The following is a 22,828-nucleotide window of genomic DNA, read 5'->3' as shown; positions in this document are numbered from 1 at the left end:
TGGCTACCACAGCATTGTCCAACGATACGCCATCCCATCTGGTTAGTAGGTGTGTCTAAACGTTTGACTGGTACTGTACCCTCCTTGACCTCCGACTTCTAGAACCCATCTGGTTAGTAGGTGTATCTAAACGTTTGACTGGTACTGTACCCTCCTTGACCTCCGACTTCTAGAACCCATCTGGTTAGTAGGTGTGTCTAAACGTTTGACTGGTACTGTACCCTCCTTGACCTCCGACTTCTAGAACCCATCTGGTTAGTAGGTGTGTCTAAACGTTTGACTGGTACTGTACCCTCCTTGACCTCCGACTTCTAGAACCCATCTGGTTAGTAGGTGTATCTAAACGTTTGACTGGTACTGTACCCTCCTTGACCTCCGACTTCTAGAACCCATCTGGTTAGTAGGTGTATCTAAACGTTTGACTGGTACTGTACCCTCCTTGACCTCTGACTTCTAGAACCTATTCGGTAAAGTAATGTATAATTTTCACTACTAAAGGAGTTGATACAGTTGAAGTCTGAAGTTTACATACACTTAGGTTGGAGTCATTAAAACTAATTTTTTAACCCCTCCACAAATTTCTTGTTAACAAACTATAGTTTTGGCAAGTCGGTTAGGACATCAACTTTGTCATTTTTCCAACGATTGTTTCCAGACAGATTATTTCAAGAGTTATTGACATTTTACGGTGTTCTTGTGATCAGATTTATAAAAACATCCCGCTCTTTGAAAGTACGCCTTGGAAAACATAAACCCCACTAAATAACCCGTAAAGATATCCCCTCACCAGTTGAGAGATACAGAACCACATCCTTCTGTTCAGGAATCAGGTCGTGTCGGGATGGAGAAAAAAAAGTTAATCCACCATGTAGAGGAGGTAACTATGACAACAAATAACTCCGAAGAGAAGCCATGTGGATTTTATACATTCTATTCTGTATCTCCACACAGTTTAAACAAATCATTCGATTTCCTCCTCCTTCCTATAATTTTAATTTTAATTTGACCTTTATTTAACCAGGCAAGTCAGTTTAAGAACACATTCTTATTTTCAATGACGGCCTGGGAACAGTGGGTTAACTGCCTGTTCAGGGGCAGAACGACCTTGTCAGCTCGGGGGTTTGAACTCACAACCTTCCGGTTACTAGTCCAACACTCTAACCACTAGGCTACCCTGCCAAATTTTTAGACCGTTATACAAGAAACACTGTCCAAATCAGATTTTGCATATCGTTTGAGTTGGCCTCACATATTGATGAACGGCTGTGCCTGATGTTCTTTGTGGTAGGCTGTCTCATGAATTGGCATGATGTATTTAGGTGAGCGGACACCTGGGGGGGTTGATTTGGGACTGGTCCCAAAGCCCATTATTCTGTATGTCTTTGTGATTAATTTGTATACAGGTAGACAAGAGGGGCCATCAACCCTGATTAGAACCAACTGCTACTCATCTGTCATTCTTTATAAATGTTGTTTTGAACTCATATAAAATTGTACCTACACATTAAAGAAGGCTGTAAAGCCGAAGTGTCTGTGTACACTATCCCTGATTCAGTGAAAATATATATATTTTTTATTACCTTTTTATTTAAACTAGGCAAGTCGGTTAAAGATCAAATTCTGATTTACAATAACAATAGCTTAATGCGGCCATCTTTTTGAATGGAAACACATTACACCTGTTTGTTTGACAGAATTGGCACGTTTAATTGCTGGTTTAAGTCCCGGGCCAGGCGACGTAATAGACCATTACTACCATCTATTACCGTTGCACTGAGGCAGCTGGGAATCCTGTAAGAGTGTATTCCTGGAGAGTGTGTCTGTCCCAGATTCTGTCTACATGCCTTCAGTGGGTGTGTTTTTGACCCAATAAAGATAGTTCTATTTACAGTAGCTATCAGTGCTGCAGTCTGAGGATATCCATGCTATTATTGGGGCCACAGAGTGGTGCAGCGGTCTAAGGCACGGCATCTCAGTGGCGTCTAGAGGCGTCACTACTAGGCATCCGAGTTCGTATCCAGGCATGTGTCACAACCGGCTGTGATTGGGAGTCCCGTAGGGCGGCGAACAGTTGGCCCAGCGTCGGTGTAGGCCGTCATTGTAAATAAGAATTTGTTCTTAACTGACTTGCTTGGTTAAATAATAAATAAAACGTGTGGCTCTCAAGGACATATTCTGTCATCAAAAGTATCTCTTGGGACTTAAAGGGACTTAAAGGTAACATCTGTAATTTGCTATAGACTCCATAAGTGGAGTGGCTGTGGCTATTGGAGGCTTGGTGAACTTGGATCTAACTCGTCTCTGTCCCTCTCTCTCCACAGCGTGATGAAAATGAGGAAGAGGATGATGACGAGGAAGAGGAGAGAAAGAAGAGGGAGCAGCGGCAGTTGGGCGGAGCCTGTTCAGACCTCATCATCGAGGGACAGGTGTACATTAACATCTCCCCTCCTGTGGTTGACCGAGGACCCATCGGAGGCGGGACTCCCCGTTCCCGTAGCTACGACCGGAACCTGGACAAGTCCCCGCCCCCTCGGCTTGGCTCATTGGAGCGCATGCTGAGCTGCCCTGTTCATCTCAGTGAGGGCGCCGTCCCCCTCGGCCCTCCCACTCCGCCACGGGTCACTTCCTTCGCTGAGATCGCCAGGAGCAAGAGGACAAACGGAGGAAGCACTGGCTCTCCTTCTCTCAGGACGGGGGGATGTTCAGATCCCTTCTCCTCCATCCACTCGGCCCACTCCCACTCCTCGGCCCACTTCTCCCCCATCCTGGAGAACCTGGGTCAGGGTCCGAGCCACAGTGTGCCCTTCCAGCGCTGCTCCAGCCAGGGCAGTGTGGATCGCCCTGGTGGTGGCGCCAGAGAAACACGCTCCACGGCTGAAGGTAAGAAGAGAAGAAGAGCACCTATTAGGAGCTATAATTATATAAAACGATTATGGCCATGTTCCAGCCTGACTACGTTGCAGTCGCCTGCCAGATGTCACAATGCGTGGATAGGAATTTAGCATATCAGCCAACCACATCGTATGATATAGCAATCTGATGATCTATTTAACATATCAGCCAACCACATCGTATGATATAGCAATCTGATGATCTATTTAACATATCAGCCAACCACATCGTATGATATAGCAATCTGATGATCTATTTAACATATCAGCCAACCACATCGTATGTTATAGCAATCTGATGATCTATTTAACATATCAGCCAACCACATCGTATGTTATAGCAATCTGATGATCTATTTAACATATCAGCCAACCACATCGTATGATATAGCAATCTGATGATCTATTTAACATATCAGCCAACCACATCGTATGATATAGCAATCTGATGATCTATTTAACATATCAGCCAACCACATCGTATGTTATAGCAATCTGATGATCTATTTAACATATCAGCCAACCACATCGTATGTTATAGCAATCTGATGATCTATTTAACATATCAGCCAACCACATCGTATGATATAGCAATCTGATGCCTGATTGTTGATGTTGAAGGCAAACCGTTGCATCAACGTACCTTTTTCGTTTATTTGGCGCATTTGTGGACAGGAGATCCATTAAAATGATGTGCTTCCTGTTGCATAGGGTCAAGGGTCATTGGCTGAGGTTTTTTGGTTGATCATTGATAAGTGCAGTGGTATGATAGTGAAAGTTTGTCTGTTTGTGCGTATTATTACATAACACAGCTGATAAGAGGTGAGTGAGACTGTGTAACTTATCTAACTTCTTGTTTGAAGAGAACTGGGGACAGGGAAAAGTGCTGTGTGTTTTGTGTGTGTGTGTTGTGTGTGTGTGTGTACGTGCGTAGGCTACTGAAACTCACTTTAATCATGTAGTGTTGTAAACTTTGTCAGCAAGGGAACTGGGTAGCAAGGGGAACTGTGGTGAACGTGAGACGAATAGGACTGTAGTTTGTACTGCAGAGAACAGCCTTCGCTGAGCCATACTCTAGCTACATACACAGCTTCTGAGGGTCTAGTGCTATAGGGTGTTTTGTGGACAGTGTTTTTTTCCCCAGTCTACTCTATGTATCAACTAGTTTGGTTGTGTACGTGCTTTATACAATATCTTTCCTTTCCATATTATGTTTGAACAGGTAAGAATCGCTGTGACCAGATATACTCTAGACATACAGTAGCCAAGATGTTCAGTAGCCAAGATGTACAGTAGCCAAGATGTTCAGTAGTCAAGATGTACAGTAGTCAAGATGTACAGTAGCCAAGATGTACAGTAGCCAAGATGTTCAGTAGCCAAGATGTACAGTAGTCAAGATGTACAGTAGCCAAGATGTACAGTAGCCAAGATGTACAGTGCATGGGAACAGAATGAAATAGTATGTGTGTATGTGAGAGTGCAGGTGGTGGTGATGATGATGATGATATCAACAGTAACAGAACAGGCCTGTTCCCCCTGCTCACTGTGTTTGTCCCTTCTGAAAATAGCGCTTTGGTCCTTGACGTGTCCTTTCCAGGCCTCAGGACTAAAACTACAGTGACAGAGAGTTGGAGTGTTTATCCCTGCTGATAATAAAGCTTTGGTCCTTTAACGTGTCCTTTCCAGGACTAAAGTGACAGTGTATCGAAAGCGTTTGAAATTCCTAAGAATTTCTCTGCGGAACATTGAGTGTCAGAGGACTCCGAATGGAATGTTCTAGTAGGACAGACAGACTGGCCCAGCTGTTCCCAATGTAGGAGGGACTCCGAGAGAGCATATTAGCATATTAGTGCTTCAGTCCAATGGGAGAGAGAGAGGACAGAGGGGAAAAAAACACACATTCCAGTCACCCTAGAGTGGCCAACACAGATGTACAGACACTTTGTCACAGTAAAACAGGGAGACAGCGTTTTAATTTAGGTTGAGAATATGGAGTTAGGAGGGCTGGGATTAAAGCCAGGGGATGTGGAGGACATGGGGGGGGGGGGGGGGGGGGCTATAACGAGGATAGAATATTTATTTCATGGCAACTAGCACAGTGTCAACGTCACTTCTGTTTATACACTGTTTGAATGTTACGAATCCAATACACTATTGGAATATATGATAATAATACAAAACAGGAGCTATTATAATATATATTGCACTGTCTGGAATTATACATATTAATGAGTGATGGGGGGGGGGAGAACGAGAGATGAATCATAGATGAGAGAGAAGTGGAGAAGTGGGGGGTTGAAAGAGGAGAGAGAAGGAGAGAGAGAGAAGGGGGTTGAAAGAGGAGAGAGGAGGAGAGAAGGGGGTTGAAAGAGGAGAGAGAGGAGGAGAGAAGGGGGTTGAAAGAGGAGAGAGGAGGAGAGAAGGGGGTTGAAAGAGGAGAGAGGAGGAGAGAAGGGGGTTGAAAGTTGATAAATACAAATACAATATTCGGGGGGTTATTTCGAAATGCCGACGGGATATGATTTTTCAGCACACACACACACACACGATAACATACGCACTATACATACACATGGATTTAGTACTGTAGATATGTGGTAGTGGTGGAGTAGGGGCCTGTGTGTTGTGAAAGCTGTGAATGTATTTTTAAAATTGTATAAACTGCTTTCATTTTGCTGGACCCCAGGAAGAGTAGCTGCTGCTTTGGCAGGAACTAATGGGGATCCATAATAAACCCCAGGAAGAGTAGCTGCTGCTTTGGCAGGAACTAATGGGGATCCATAATAAACCCCAGGAAGAGTAGCTGCTGCTTTGGCAGGAACTAATGGGGATCCATAATAAACCCCAGGAAGAGTAGCTGCTGCTTTGGCAGGAACTAATAGGGATCCATAATAAACCCCAGGAAGAGTAGCTGCTGCTTTGGCAGGAACTAATAGGGATCCATAATAAACCCCAGGAAGAGTAGCTGCTGCTTTGGCAGGAACTAATGGGGATCCATAATAAACCCCAGGAAGAGTAGCTGCTGCTTTGGCAGGAACTAATGGGGATCCATAATAAACCCCAGGAAGAGTAGCTGCTGCTTTGGCAGGAACTAATAGGGATCCATAATAAACCCCAGGAAGAGTAGCTGCTGCTTTGGCAGGAACTAATGGGGATCCATAATAAACCCCAGGAAGAGTAGCTGCTGCTTTGGCAGGAACTAATAGGGATCCATAATAAACCCCAGGAAGAGTAGCTGCTGCTTTGGCAGGAACTAATGGGGATCCATAATAAACCCCAGGAAGAGTAGCTGCTGCTTTGGCAGGAACTAATAGGGATCCATAATAAACCCCAGGAAGAGTAGCTGCTGCTTTGGCAGGAACTAATGGGGATCCATAATAAACCCCAGGAAGAGTAGCTGCTGCTTTGGCAGGAACTAATGGGGATCCATAATAAACCCCAGGAAGAGTAGCTGCTGCTTTGGCAGGAACTAATAGGGATCCATAATAAACCCCAGGAAGAGTAGCTGCTGCTTTGGCAGGAACTAATGGGGATCCATAATAAACCCCAGGAAGAGTAGCTGCTGCTTTGGCAGGAACTAATGGGGATCCATAATAAACCCCAGGAAGAGTAGCTGCTGCTTTGGCAGGAACTAATAGGGATCCATAATAAACCCCAGGAAGAGTAGCTGCTGCTTTGGCAGGAACTAATGGGGATCCATAATAAACCCCAGGAAGAGTAGCTGCTGCTTTGGCAGGAACTAATAGGGATCCATAATAAACCCCAGGAAGAGTAGCTGCTGCTTTGGCAGGAACTAATAGGGATCCATAATAAACCCCAGGAAGAGTATCTGCTGCCTTGGCAGGAACTAATGGGGATCCATAATAAACCCCAGGAAGAGTAGCTGCTGCTTTGGCAGGAACTAATAGGGATCCATAATAAACCCCAGGAAGAGTAGCTGCTGCTTTGGCAGGAACTAATGGGGATCCATAATAAACCCCAGGAAGAGTAGCTACTGCTTTGGCAGGAACTAATGGGGATCCATAATAAACCCCAGGAAGAGTAGCTACTGCTTTGGCAGGAACTAATGGGGATCCATAATAAACCCCAGGAAGAGTAGCTGCTGCTTTGGCAGGAACTAATGGGGATCCATAATAAACCCCAGGAAGAGTAGCTGCTGCTTTGGCAGGAACTAATGGGGATCCATAATAAACCCCAGGAAGAGTAGCTGCTGCCTTGGCAGGAACTAATGGGGATCCATAATAAACCCCAGGAAGAGTAGCTGCTGCTTTGGCAGGAACTAATGGGGATCCATAATAAACTCCAGGAAGAGTAGCTGCTGCTTTGGCAGGAACTAATGGGGATCCATAATAAACCCCAGGAAGAGTAGCTGCTGCTTTGGCAGGAACTAATGGGGATCCATAATAAACCCCAGGAAGAGTAGCTGCTGCTTTGGCAGGAACTAATGGGGATCCATAATAAACCCCAGGAAGAGTAGCTGCTGCTTTGGCAGGAACTAATGGGGATCCATAATAAACCCCAGGAAGAGTAGCTGCTGCTTTGGCAGGAACTAATGGGGATCCATAATAAACCCCAGGAAGAGTAGCTGCTGCTTTGGCAGGAACTAATGGGGATCCATAATAAACCCCAGGAAGAGTAGCTGCTGCTTTGGCAGGAACTAATAGGGATCCATAATAAACCCCAGGAAGAGTAGCTGCTGCTTTGGCAGGAACTAATGGGGATCCATAATAAACCCCAGGAAGAGTAGCTGCTGCTTTGGCAGGAACTAATGGGGATCCATAATAAACCCAAGGAAGAGTAGCTGCTGCTTTGGCAGGAACTAATGGGGATCCATAATAAACCCCAGGAAGAGTAGCTGCTGCTTTGGCAGGAACTAATGGGGATCCATAATAAACCCCAGGAAGAGTAGCTGCTGCCTTGGCAGGAACTAATGGGGATCCATAATAAACCCCAGGAAGAGTAGCTGCTGCTTTGGCAGGAACTAATGGGGATCCATAATAAACCCCAGGAAGAGTAGCTGCTGCTTTGGCAGGAACTAATGGGGATCCATAATAAACCCCAGGAAGAGTAGCTGCTGCTTTGGCAGGAACTAATGGGGATCCATAATAAACCCCAGGAAGAGTAGCTGCTGCTTTGGCAGGAACTAATGGGGATCCATAATAAACCCCAGGAAGAGTAGCTGCTGCTTTGGCAGGAACTAATGGGGATCCATAATAAACCCCAGGAAGAGTAGCTGCTGCTTTGGCAGGAACTAATGGGGATCCATAATAAACCCCAGGAAGAGTAGCTGCTGCTTTGGCAGGAACTAATGGGGATCCATAATAAACCCCAGGAAGAGTAGCTGCTGCTTTGGCAGGAACTAATGGGGATCCATAATAAACCCCAGGAAGAGTAGCTGCTGCTTTGGCAGGAACTAATGGGGATCCATAATAAACCCAAGGAAGAGTAGCTGCTGCTTTGGCAGGAACTAATGGGGATCCATAATAAACCCCAGGAAGAGTAGCTGCTGCTTTGGCAGGAACTAATGGGGATCCATAATAAATACAAATACAATATTCGGGGGGTTATTTCGAAATGCCGACGGGATATGATTTTTCAGTACCATTTGTGGTTAGCGGGACCCACGCTTCGCAGGGGCTGCGGGGGAGGCTCCTCAGAGGAGGAAGGGGAGGACCTTCTCAGAGGAGGAAGGGGAGGACCTTCTCAGAGGAGGAAGGGGAGGACCTTCTCAGAGGAGGAAGGGGAGGACCTTCTCAGAGGAGGAAGGGGAGGACCTTCTCAGAGGAGGAAGGGGAGGACCTTCTCAGAGGAGGAAGGGGAGGACCTTCTCAGAGGAGGAAGGGGAGGACCTTCTCAGAGGAGGAAGGGGAGGACCTTCTCAGAGGAGGAAGAGGAGGACCTTATCAGAGGAGGAAGAGGAGGACCTTCTCAGAGGAGGAAGGGGAGGACCTTCTCAGAGGAGGAAGGGGAGGACCTTCTCAGAGGAGGAAGAGGAGGACCTTCTCAGAGGAGGAAGGGGAGGACCTTCTCAGAAGAGGAAGGGGAGGACCTTCTCAGAGGAGGAAGGGGAGGACCTTCTCAGAGGAGGAAGGGGAGGACCTTCTCAGAGGAGGAAGGGGAGGACCTTCTCAGAGGAGGAAGAGGAGGACCTTCTCAGAGGAGGAAGGGGAGGACCTTCTCAGAGGAGGAAGGGGAGGACCTTCTCAGAGGAGGAAGGGGAGGACCTTCTCAGAGGAGGAAGGGGAGGACCTTCTCAGAGGAGGAAGGGGAGGACCTTCTCAGAGGAGGAAGGGGAGGACCTTCTCAGAGGAGGAAGGGGAGGACCTTCTCAGAGGAGGAAGGGGAGGACCTTCTCAGAGGAGGAAGGGGAGGACCTTCTCAGAGGAGGAAGGGGAGGACCTTCTCAGAGGAGGAAGGGGAGGACCTTCTCAGAGGAGGAAGGGGAGGACCTTCTCAGAGGAGGAAGGGGAGGACCTTCTCAGAGGAGGAAGGGGAGGACCTTCTCAGAGGAGGAAGGGGAGGACCTTCTCAGAGGAGGAAGAGGAGGACCTTTTATAAACTATAAACTATAACTATAAACTATAAAACTATAAACTAAACTATAAACTATAAACTATAAAACTATAAACTATAAACTATAAAACTATAAACTATAAACTATAAACTATAAAACTATAAACTATAAAACTATAAACTATAAACTATAAACTATAAACTATAAACTATAAACTATAAAACTATAAACTATAAACTATAACTATAAAACTATAAACTATAAAACTATAACTATAAACTATAAAACTATAAACTATAAACTATAAACTATAAAACTATAAACTATAAACTATAACTATAAACTATAAACTATAAACTATAAACTATAAACTATAAACTATAAACTATAAACTATAAACTATAACTATAAACTATAAACTATAAACTATAAACTATAAACTATAAACTATAAACCTATAAACTATAAACTATAAACTATAAACTATAAACTATAAACTATAAAACTATAAACTATAAACTATAAAACTATAAAACTATAAACTATAAACTATAAACTATAAAACTATAAAACTATAAACTATAAAACTATAAACTATAAACTATAAAACTATAAACTATAAAACTATAAACTATAAACTATAAAACTATAAACTATAAAACTATAAACTATAAACTATAAACTATAAACTATAAAACTATAAACTATAAAACTATAAAACTATAAACTATAAAACTATAAACTATAAAACTATAAACTATAAACTATAACTATAAACTATAAACTATAAACTATAAAACTATAAACTATAAACTATAAAACTATAAACTATAAAACTATAAACTATAAACTATAAAACTATAAACTATAAACTATAAAACTATAACTATAAAACTATAAACTATAAACTATAAACTATAAACTATAAACTATAAACTATAAACTATAAACTATAAAACTATAAACTATAAACTATAAACTATAAACTATAAACTATAAACTATAAACTATAAAACTATAAACTATAAACTATAAACTATAAACTATAAACTATAAACTATAAACTATCAAACTATAAACTATAAAACTGTAAAACTATAAACTGTAAAACTATAAACTGTAAAACTATAAACTATAAAACTATCAACTATAAAACTATAAACTATAAAACTATAAACTATAAAACTATAAACTATAAAACTATAAAACTATAAACTATAAAACTGTAAACTGTAAAACTATAAACTATAAACTATAAAACTATAAACTATAAAACTATAAACTATAAACTATAAAACTATAAAACTATAAACTATAAAACTATAAACTATAAAACTATAAAACTATAAACTATAAAACTATAAACTATAAAACTATAAACTATAAAACTATAAACTATAAAACTATAAACTATAAAACTATAAAACTATAAACTATAAAACTATAAACTATAAAACTATAAAACTATAAACTATAAAACTATAAACTATAAAACTATAAACTATAAAACTATAAACTATAAAACTATAAACTATAAAACTATACTAAATATATTCACACGTCACCAAATAATTGATTAAAACACACTTTTGCAATGAAGGTCTACAGTTGCCTCAACAGAACTCTGTAGCACCATGGTGTAGCCGGAGGCCAGCTAGCTTCCGTCCTCCTCTGGGTACATTGACTTCAATACAAAACCTAGGAGGCTCATGGTTTTTACCCTCTTCCACAGACTTCCACAGTAAATAAGACAACTTCCAGAGGTAGTCCTCCAACCTATCAGAGCTCTTGCAGCATGAACTGATATGTTGTCCACCCAATCAAATGATCAGAGAATGAATCTAGTACTGAAAGCATAAGCTACAGCTAGCTAGTTGAACAGTTTTGAACAAATTAATTTCTTCCAAAATGAAGGAGAAGCAAGAGAGAGAGGGAGCTAGCTATATTTTGTAGAATATATTTTTCACTTTCACTTAAAATGTCATAAAATGTGATGAGTAGCTGGCTCAAAGTGAGAGAAAGACAATAGTTGAACAGCTTTGAACAAATTAATTTCTTTAAAAAATGAAGGAGAAGCAAGAGAGAGAGAGAGATAGATATATTTCATTGTATTACAGTATTTATTTCACTTTCACTTAGCTAGCGAATGCAGCTAGCTAGTTTAGCCTATTCAAACACCCGGCTCAAACAGAGAGGGATGCTATCTATGTTAGTAACCTGGCTATGGTTATCCAACACAGGAACTCTTCCAAGTCAAGGTAAGCATTTGGTTTTATTAATTTATTGCCACCGGAGCCCACCGGTGTAACTGCTAAACTGCTTGCTGTGCACTAATCAAATCAAATCAAATCAAATGTATTTATATAGCCCTTCGTACATCAGCTGATATCTCAAAAGTGCTGTACAGAAACCCAGCCTAAAACCCTAAACAGCAAGCAATGCAGGTGTAGAAGCACTACTGCATGATTGTAACGGGTTTACTAACGCGTTAGTTCTAGTAGCTATGTTGACTATGACGTTAATATGGTGAGAACGATGTAGGCTGTGTGTAGCTGTTATGGTATTGAAGTTTGGCCTCGGAAAGTTTTATTCCCCTGGTCACAGGCAGGTGTTGTATTGTATGCTGAAGTCCACAAGCGAAAGGAAAAGGTGAGAGCAGGAGAGAGCGTAGATACGAGAAGGTATTATTTATACAACGAGCAAAGTGATCATGCGGTTTACGTTATTTGTGGCTGTGTTTGCTTGTAATCAAGGGTGTGTTGATTCCACTGATTCTGTTGACAAAAAAACATTTCTTAAACGGAATTAATACGAGGATAAACATACCTGAATATTTCCAATAGAAACTCTTGTTTGCAACTGTTGGACTAATGGTGTCACCTAATTTCTTTCTACCTGTGCACCTACGTTGTGAACTTTAAATCGTAGGCTAGGTTGTAGCAACGTCATGATGGTTATTGGGGAAATTCTAGCATCATGTAGTAGCCTAAACCAAACGAAGCTAATGATGCCTACAGGGAGAGATGAGCTGGCTAAAAACCCTTAGCTGGATAATCGATTCATTCATGAAATAGGAGAGGAAGGGAGGAGATGGAGAGAGAGGAAGAGAGGGAGAGATTTTTTCCAGTCAGAGGACAGTACTCATGACTCAATACTGCCTCTGTGGCTGAGATTTGTTACTGCATCCAGGCTGACTGACATTCCATGGCAGAGCATAAACAGCTTGCGCAATGTTGCTGCTGACGTCACACACACCCCCGTTGCTCACGCAGCGACCAGATCGAGGAATACAACACACACACACACACACACACACAAACACACTGACACGCTACAGTACATGCTCACACACTGATACGGATACACAGAGAGACAGAAAGAAGAGAATACTGGAAAAAGGGCTGTTCTTTGGTGTTTCTGCTTTAGGACAGACTGACGCAGTATTCTCCAGGTGTGTGTGTGTGTGTGTGTGTGTGTGTGTGTGTGTGTGTGTGCCTGCCTATCACAGTATACTGTGTCTCAAGTTACAAGTCTGGGGCTGTATGTGATCAGGACTATCAGTCTGTTGATACTAGCAGCTTTCTGGGCAATTTGTGTTTGTCTCTGTGGATCAATTCAACTTAACCTTCATTTTCCCTACATGTTCATTCATTTGTAATTCAGACTGTGTAATGGCTGATACAGTTCCTGTGTTATCAGTTATTATCAGGGAATAACACATGCTTTGTAAATTATGATGACAGAGCTAAAATTGAGAATTGTGCCAAGAGAAATGGGTTAACCTTTACTGACCTTGTCTCTCCTTCTTTCTTTCTTTCTTTCTTTCTTTCTTTCTTTCTTTCTTTCTTTCTTCTTTCTTTCTTTCTTTCTTTCTTTCTTTCTTTCTTTCTTTCTTTCTTTCTTTCTTTCTTTCAGGTGGTCTCTCCAGCTCTTTGTGCAGCTCTGCTGTTGTCCGCTACACTAAAGACCAGCGTCCTACCACCCTCCCCATTCAACCCTTCACCTTCCACCACCAGTTCTCCAAGCTGTCCCAGCCTAAGCCCATTCTTCCCCTGCTGACGGGCTACGTTTCTGGGATGCAGGCGCGGGGTGGAGGGCCTTCTGGAGGTCCAGAGGGGTCTGATGGAGTCGACGACGACCGATGGAAAGACTCTTTGCGTCGATGCCAGAGTGGGGGTACGATGGGTGGGATGGTATCAGCGGTGGCACCGCTCGGCCCTGGCTCTGTCCGGCCCTCGCCGCTGGGTAGCTATTCCCCCGTCCGTCTCCAGGGGCTGACCTCCACTTCCTGTTCTACCTGCACCCCCAGCCCCCAGACTCCTCGCAGCCTCTCCTGCCCCCTGTCGGCCGAGCTCCTGCCCCTCCACCATACCCATCCACCACCAGCACGACTGGCGGCTGTCCCTCTGCCTCCCACTCCTCCACCTCCGCCCCAGGGGGTGAAACGGGGTGCGGTGCCCCCCATGCTGCCTCCGGTCCAGGGCCAGGTGCAGGGTCAGTGTCACCAGCACTACCACCGTGGGACCCTCCCCGTCCTGCCGGTCGTGCTCCAGGACAGTGAGATTTCACTGCGATACGAGGAGACGTCAGACTCTGTGGAGGGGAGCAGAGGACCAGGGTCCACGACACAACATGGTAGGTGTCTCTGGCTCAGTGCGGTCCGGTCAGGAGTTGTCATGGATGTGGTGGTATCAGTGAGGTTGTTGGATTATGGGTTGGCCAGTCCTGTCCCCCTCGTGTCTCCTACTGGTTTCTTCCAGTCCTGTCCCCCTCGTGTCTCCTACTGGTTTCTTCCAGTCCTGTCCCCCTCGTGTCTCCTACTGGTTTCTTCCAGTCCTGTCCCCCTCGTGTCTCCTACTGGTTTCTTCCAGTCCTGTCCCCCTCGTGTCTCCTACTGGTTTCTTACAGTCCTGTCCCCCTCGTGTCTCCTACTGGTTTCTTACAGTCCTGTCCCCCTCGTGTCTTCTACTGGTTTCTTACAGTCCTGTCCCCCTCGTGTCTCCTACTGGTTTCTTCCAGTCCTGTCCCCCTCGTGTCTCCTACTGGTTTCTTCCAGTCCTGTCCCCCTCGTGTCTCCTACTGGTTTCTTCCAGTCCTGTCCCCCTCGTGTCTCCTACTGGTTTCTTCCAGTCCTGTCCCCCTCGTGTCTCCTACTGGTTTCTTCCAGTCCTGTCCCCCTCGTGTCTCCTACTGGTTTCTTCCAGTCCTGTCCCCCTCGTGTCTCCTACTGGTTTCTTCCAGTCCTGTCCCCCTCGTGTCTCCTACTGGTTTCTTCCAGTCCTGTCCCCCTCGTGTCTCCTACTGGTTTCTTCCAGTCCTGTCCCCCTCGTGTCTCCTACTGGTTTCTTTCAGTCTTTTTTCTTATTTTATTTCTGTTGTACGTTATTTGTTTGCGGTCAACTCACTTCTTATGGTGATTTAACAGATATACTGTAGTCATGGTGATTTAACAGATATACTGTTGTATACTGTAGTCATGGCGATTTAACAGATATACTGTAGTCATGGTGATTTAACAGATATACTGTTGTATACTGTAGTCATGGTGATTTAACAGATATACTGTAGTCATGGTGATTTAACAGATATACTGTTATATACTGTAATCAGGGTGATTTAACAGATATACTGTTGTATACTGTAGTCATGGCGATTTAACAGATATACTGTAGTCAGGGCAATTTAACAGATATATTGTTATATACTGTAGTCAGGGTGATTTAACAGATATACTGTAGTCCTGGTGATTTAACAGATATACTGTTATATACTGTAGTCAGGGTGATTTAACAGATATACTGTTATATACTGTAGTCATGGTGATTTAACAGATATATTGTTATATACTGTAGTCAGGGTGATTTAACAGATATATTGTTATATACTATAGTCAGGGTGATTTAACAGATATATTGTTATATACTGTAGTCATGGCGATTTAACAGATATACTGTAGTCATGGCGATTTAACAGATACACTGTAGTCATGGTGATTTAACATATATACTGTAGTCAGGGTTATTTAACAGATATACTGTTATATACTGTCGTCATGGTGATTTAACAGATATAATGTAGTCATGGTGATTTAACAGATATACTGTAGTCATGGTGATTTAACAGATATACTGTTTTTACTGTAGTCATGGTGATTTAACAGATATAGTGTAGTCAGTGTGATTTAACAGATATACTGTAGTCGAGGTGATTTAACAGATATACTGTAGTCAGGGTGATTTAACCGATATACTGTAGTCATGGCGATTTAACAGATACACTGTAGTCATGGCGATTTAACATATATACTGTTATATACTGTAGTCAGGGTGACTTAACAGATATACTGTAGTCAGGGTGATTTAACGGATATACTGTTATATACTGTAGTCAGGGTGATTTAACAGATATATTGTTATATACTGTAGTCATGGTGATTTAACAGATATACTGTTATATACTGTAGTCAGGGTGATTTAACAGATATACTGTAGTCAGGGTGATTTAACAGATATACTGTAGTCAGGGTGATTTAACAGATATACTGTTTTTACTGTAGTCATGGTGATTTAACAGATATACTGTAGTCATGGTGTTTTAACAGATATACTGTAGTCATGGTGATTTAACAGATATACTATAGTCATGGTGATTTAACAGATAAACTGTAGTCAGGGTGATTTAACAGATATACTGTTTTTATTGTAGTCATGGTGATTTAACAGATATACTGTAGTCATGGTGATTTAACAGATATACTGTTATATACTGTAGTCATGGTGATTTAACAGATATACTGTTATATACTGTAGTAAGGGTGATTTAACAGATATACTGTAGTCAGGGTGTTTTAACAGATATACTGTTATATACTGTAGTAAGGGTGATTTAACAGATATACTGTAGTAAGGGTGATTTAACAGATATACTGTAGTAAGGGTGATTTAACAGATATACTGTAGTCATGGTGTTTTAACAGATATACTGTAGTCATGGTGTTTTAACAGATATACTGTAGTCATGGTGATTTAACAGATATACTATAGTCATGGTGATTTAACAGAAACTGTAGTCAGGGTGATTTAACAGATATACTGTTTTTACTGTAGTCAGGGTGATTTAACAGATACACTGTAGTCATGGTGATTTAACAGATACACTGTAGTCAGGGTGATTTAACAGATACACTGTAGTCATGGTGATTTAACAGATATACTGTAGTCATGGTGATTTAACAGATATACTGTAGTCAGGGTGATTTAACAGATACACTGTAGTCAGGGTGATTTAACAGATACACTGTAGTCAGGGTGATTTAACAGATACACTGTAGTCATGGTGATTTAACAGATACACTGTAGTCAGGGTGATTTAACAGATACACTGTAGTCAGGGTGATTTAACAGATACACTGTAGTCATGGTGATTTAACAGATACACTGTAGTCATGGTGATTTAACAGATACACTGTAGTCATGGTGATTTAACAGATACACTGTAGTCATGGTGATTTAACAGATACACTCTCTTAGTGACTCTCGTCTTTCTTTTTCTTCTTATTCATAATCATTTCTTATTCTTATCCTCTGCCTTCTACCATGTACACTCACCCCATCTCTCTCATTTTCTCAACCTTCCTCTTCCTCTGCCTTCTACCATGTACACTCACCCCATCTCTCTCATTTTCTCAACCTTCCTCTTCCTCTGCCTTCTACCATGTACACTCACCCCATCTCTCTCATTTTCTCAACCTTCCTCTTCCTCTGCCTTCTACCATGTACACTCACCCCATCTCTCTCATTTTCTCATCCTTCCTCTTCCTCTGCCTTCTACCATGTACACTCACCCCATCTCTCTCATTTTCTCAACCTTCCTCTTCCTCTGCCTTCTACCATGTACACTCACCCCATCTCTCTCATTTTCTCATCCTTCCTCTTCCTCTTCCTCTGCCTTCTACCATGTACACTCACCCCATCTCTCTCATTTTCTCATCCTTCCTCTTCCTCTTCCTCTGCCTTCTACCATGTACACTCACCCCATCTCTCTCATTTTCTCAACCTTCCTCTTCCTCTGCCTTCTACCATGTACACTCACCCCATCTCTCTCATTTTCTCAACCTTCCTCTTCCTCTGCCTTCTACCATGTACACTCACCCCATCTCTCTCATTTTCTCATCCTTCCTCTTCCTCTTCCTCTGCCTTCTACCATGTACACTCACCCCATCTCTCTCATTTTCTCATCCTTCCTCTTCCTCTTCCTCTGCCTTCTACCATGTACACTCACCCCATCTCTCTCATTTTCTCAACCTTCCTCTTCCTCTGCCTTCTACCATGTACACTCACCCCATCTCTCTCATTTTCTCAACATTCCTCTTCCTCTTCCTCTGCCTTCTACCATGTACACTCACCCCATCTCTCTCATTTTCTCAACATTCCTCTTCCTCTGCCTTCTACCATGTACACTTCGTCAACCTCTCTCTCCTCATTTAATCTTGCTTTCCCCAATCCTCCACATGATAACCAACCTCTCTCATCTCCCTGTCTACCATCACCCCTCTTTTGGCTCCTTCTCTTTTCACACCCACTTCGTCATTCCCCCTCATTCCCCCGTCCCCTCCGCCCATCCTCCCCCACAGGACACCACCTCTCTCCCCAGACTCTGAAATGGAGGGAGTATCGTCGTAGGAACCCCCTGGGGGTGGAGAGGTGTTCCTCTGGGGGATCAGGCGTACCTGCCCCTATCAGGCAGTCTGGATGGGAATGGTCGTAGGGGCGTGGCCAGGGGACAGCGAAGCACACGACGGAATGTGTTTGACTTCCCTCCGGCCTCTAGTGGCCACGCCCCCCTGGGACGACTCAATGGTGCACATATACTACTAACATTGCTGATTAGATGGTGTGTGTGTGTGTGTGTGTGTGTGTGCGCATGGTAAGGTGTGTGTGTGTGTGTGTGCGCATGGTAAGGTGTGTGTGTGTGTGTGTGCATGGTAAGGTGTGTGTGTGTGTGTGTGCGCATGGTAAGGTGTGTGTGTGTGTGTGTGTGCGCATGGTAAGGTGTGTGTGTGTGTGTGCGCATGGTAAGGTGTGTGTGTGTGTGTGTGCGCATGGTAAGGTGTGTGTGTGCGCATGGTAAGGTGTGTGTGTGTGTGTGTGTGTGTGTGTGTGTGTGTGTGTGTGTGTGTGTGTGTGTGTGTGTGCGCATGGTAAGGTGTGTGTGTGTGTGTGTGCGCATGGTAAGGTGTGTGTGTGTGTGTGTGTGTGTGTGTGTGTGTGTGTGTGTGTGTGTGTGTGTGTGTGCGCATGGTAAGGTGTGTGTGTGTGTGTGTGTGTGTGTGCGCATGGTAAGGTGTGTGTGTGTGTGTGTGCGCATGGTAAAGTGTGTGTGTGTGTGTGTGTGTGTGTGTGTGCGCATGGTAAGGTGTGTGTGTGTGTGTGTGTGTGTGCGCATGGTAAGGTGTGTGTGTGTGTGTGTGCGCATGGTAAGGTGTGTGTGTGTGTGTGTGTGTGTGTGTGGGGTGTTCTCATCCTTCCCATGTCCTCAGGCCAGTCTGTGAAGCAGCTGCAGCAGTACTACAGTGACTTCCTGCCAGACTACTTCTCCCTGACGGAGCGTCCTCCAGACGAGTTCTGTCTCTCTCCTGACGCCTCCTCTTCGTCATCGTCCTCCACTTCCTCACAATCCCACATCTCTGTGAACCTGCAGCAGAAGAGAGGTGTGATGAAGTGGTGTAGTATAAACCATGCATTCGGATAGTATTCAGACCCCTTGACTTTTTCCACATTTTGTTACATTTACAGCTTTATTCTAAAATGTATTAAAAAAAAAATAAAGGTCAAGGGTCCTTTGACAAATTTCCAAAACATTCCCCCCCCCCTTATTTACATAAGGATTCAGACCCTTTACTATGAAACTCAAAATTGAGCTCAGGTGCATCCTGTTTCCATTGATCTTCCTTGAGATGTTCCTACAACTTGATTGAAGTCAAACTGTGCTAAATTAAATGGATTGGACATGATTTGGAAATGCCTGTCTATATAAGGTCCCACAGTTGACAGTGCATGTCAGAGCAAATACCAAGCCATGAAGTCGCAGCAATTGTCCGTAGAGCTCAGAGACAGGATTGTGTCGAGGCACAGCTCTGGGGAAGGGCACCAAAACACTTCTGCAGCATTGAAGGTCCCCAAGAACACAGTGGCCTCCATCATTCTTAAATGCCAAACTGAGCAATAGGGGGAGAAGGGCCTTGGTCAGGGAGGTGACAAAGCATCCAATGGTCACTATGACAGAGCTCTGGAGTTCCTCTGTAGGGAGAACCTTCCAGAAAGACAACTATCTCTGCAGCACTCCACCAATAAGGCTTTTATGGTAGAGTGGCCAGATGGAAACCACTCCTCATTAAAAGGCACATGACAGCCTGCTTGGAGTTTACCAAAAGGCACCTAAAGACTCTCAGACCATGAGAAACAAGATTCTCTGGTCTGATGAAACCAAGATTGAACACGTTGGCCTGTATGCCAAGCATCACGTCTGGCACCATCTCTATGGTGAAGCATTGTGATGGCAGCATCATGCTGTGGGGATGTTTTTCAGCGGCAGGGACTGGGACGGGGAGACTAGTCAGGATCAAGGTAAAGATGAACAGAGCAAAGTACAGAGAGATCCTTGATGAAAACCTGCTCCAGAGCACTCAGGACCTCAGACTGGTGTGTTGTTTCACCTTCCAACAGGACAACGACCCTAAGCACACAGCCAAGACAATGCTGGAGTGACTTCAGGACAAGTATCTGAATGTCCTTTAGTGGCCCAGCAGAGCCCGGACTTGAACCTGATCAAACATCACTGGAGAGACCTGAAAATAGCTGTGCAGCAACGCTCCCCATCCAACCTGACAGAATTTGAGAGGCTCTGCAGAGAAGAATGGGAGAAACTCCCCAAATACAGGTGTGCCAAGCTTGTAGTGTCATACCCAAGAAGACTGGAGGCTGTAATCGCTGCCAAAGGTGCTTTAACAAAGTACTGAGTAAAGGGTCTGAATACTAATGTGATATTAGATTTTTTTAAATGTTACATTAAAAAAATGTTAAAAATTATGACTGTTTTTGCTTTGTCATTATGGGGTATTGTGTGTACTGTATATTGAGGGGGAAAAAACAATTGAATATGTTTTAAAATAAGGCTGTAACGTACCAAAATGTGGAAAATGTCAAAGGGTCTGAATACTTTCCGAAGGCACTGTATGTTTGTGCTTGTGACATCATGATATAATAGCATATATTTACTTTCCTTGACTGTGGTACTGAACACAGCAGTATGTTAAGTGTAGTCTTTATCTCTCCCTGGCTCCCTCTTTCTATCAATTTCAATTCAATTTCAATTTAAGGGGGTTTATTGGCATGGGAAGCCTGTCTTCTCTTGACAGCCAGGTCTGAATGTAGTCAAAGATTTCCTTAGTTTTGGGTCAGTCACAGTGGTCAGGTATTCTGCCGCTGTGTACTCTCTGTTTAGGGCCAAATAGCATTCTAGTTTGCTCTGTATTTTTGTCAATTCTTTCCAATGTGTCAGGTAATTATCTTGTTGTTTACTCATGATTTGGTTGAGTCTAATTGTGCTGCTGTCCTGGGGCTCTGTGGGGTGTGTTTGTGTTTGTGAACAGAGCCCCAGGACCAGCTTGCTTTAGGGGTCTCTTCTCCAGTTTCGTTCCTCTGTAGCTGATGGCTTTGTTATGGAAGGTTTGGGAATCACGTCCTTTTAGGTGGTTGTACAATTTAACGGCTCTTTTCTGGATTTTGATAATTAGAGGGTATCGGCCTAACTCTGCTCTGCATGCGTTATGTGGTGTTTTACGTTGTACACTGAGGATATTTTTGGTGTATATCCCATTTTGTGAATTCTTGGTTGGTAAGCGGACCCCCAAACCTCACAACAATAAAGGTTGATTCAAGTATTTTTAGCCAGATTCTAATTGGTATGTCAAATTTGATGTTCCTTTTGATCGTCCACACCTTTGTGGAAGTCACCTGTGGCGCTGATGGTATGTATCGTTTTTTGTGTGCTCTAGGGCAACAGTGTCTAGGTTTTAATTGGGTTCGGGGCCTGGCAACTGGACCTTTTTTGGAACAACATTATCTTTGTCTTACTGAGATTTACTGTCAGGGCCCAGGTCTGACAGAATCTGTGCAGAAGATCTAGGTGCTGCTGTAGGCCCTCCTTGGTTGGGGACAGATCTAGGTGCTGCTGTAGGCCCTCCTTGGTTGAGTACTGAGGCACCAGATCCTCAACAAACAGTAGACATTTGACTTCAGATTCTAGTAGGGTGAGGCTGGGTGCTGCAGACTGTTCTAGTGCCCTCGCCAATTCGTTGATATATATGTTAAAGAGGGTGGGGCTTAAGCTGCATCCCTGTCTCACCCCACGACCCTGTAAAAAGACGTGTGTTTTTTTTGTCAATTTTAACCCCACACTTGTTGTTTGTGTACATGGATTTTATAATGTCGTATGTTTTCCCCCCAACACCACTTTCCATCAGTTTGTATGGCAGACCCTCAAATTGAGTCGAAAGCTTTTTTGAAATCAACAAAGCATGTGAAGACTTTGCCTTTGTTTTGGTTTGTTTGTTTGTCAATTATGGTGTGCAGGGTGAGTATGTGGTCTGTCGTTCGATCATTTGGTAAAAAGCCAATTTGACATTTGCTCAGTACATTGTTTTTGCTGAGGAAATGTACGAGTCTGCTGTCAATGATAATGCAGAGGATTTTCCCAGGGTTGTTGTTGACGCATATCCCACGGTAGTTATTGGGGTCAAATTTGTCTCTACTTTTTGTGGATTGGGGTGATCACTCCTTGGTTCCAAATATTGAGGAAGATGCCAGAGCTACGGATGATGTTGAAGAGTTTAAGAATAGGCCATTGGAATTTGTGGTCTGTATATTTTATAATTTTATAATTTCATTTAGGATACCATCAACCCCACAGGCCTTTTGGGGATTTTGACCTGTAGTTCATTCAATGTAATTGGAGAATCCAGTGTGTTTTGGTCGTCTTTAATAGTTGATTCTAAGATTTGTATTTGATCATCTATATGTTTTTGCTCTTAATTCTTTGTTGTAGAGACAAAAAGTTTGGAGAAGTGGTTTATCTATACTGTATATATCTGTTTTGGATAGATTACTCTTTGTGTTTTTGTTTGTTTAGAGTTTACCAATTTTCCCAGAAGTGGTTAGAGTCTATGGATTCTTCAATTACATTGAGCTGATTTCTGACGTGCTGTTCCTTCTTTTTCCTGTAGTGTATTTCTGTATTGTTTTAGTGATTCACCATAGTAAAGGCATGGCTTAGGTTTTCTGTGTCTCTAGGTTTTTGGTTGGATAGGTTTCTCAATTTCTTTCTTAGGTTTTTGCATTCTTCATCAAACCATTTGTCATTGTTG

At 43.0% G+C, this 22,828-nt stretch overlaps 1 protein-coding gene across 1 annotated transcript in view; it reads left to right on the top strand.

The window, feature by feature from the left end:
• The window catches only part of LOC109877872 (iporin), a 58,666-nt gene that overhangs the window by 22,207 nt on the left and 13,631 nt on the right, over nt 1–22,828 (top strand). The window contains exons 4-6 of the mRNA XM_031816933.1: nt 2,322–2,880; nt 13,321–14,040; nt 18,944–19,114. Coding sequence (XP_031672793.1) covers nt 2,322–2,880; nt 13,321–14,040; nt 18,944–19,114 — 1,450 coding nt within the window. The remainder of the gene's footprint in view (nt 1–2,321; nt 2,881–13,320; nt 14,041–18,943; nt 19,115–22,828) is intronic.

Source organism: Oncorhynchus kisutch, linkage group LG3 (assembly GCF_002021735.2).
Source record: "Oncorhynchus kisutch isolate 150728-3 linkage group LG3, Okis_V2, whole genome shotgun sequence".
NCBI lineage: Eukaryota > Metazoa > Chordata > Actinopteri > Salmoniformes > Salmonidae > Oncorhynchus > Oncorhynchus kisutch.
Note: the sequence above shows the minus strand (reverse complement) of the source record. Positions and strands in the feature narration are given on the sequence as shown.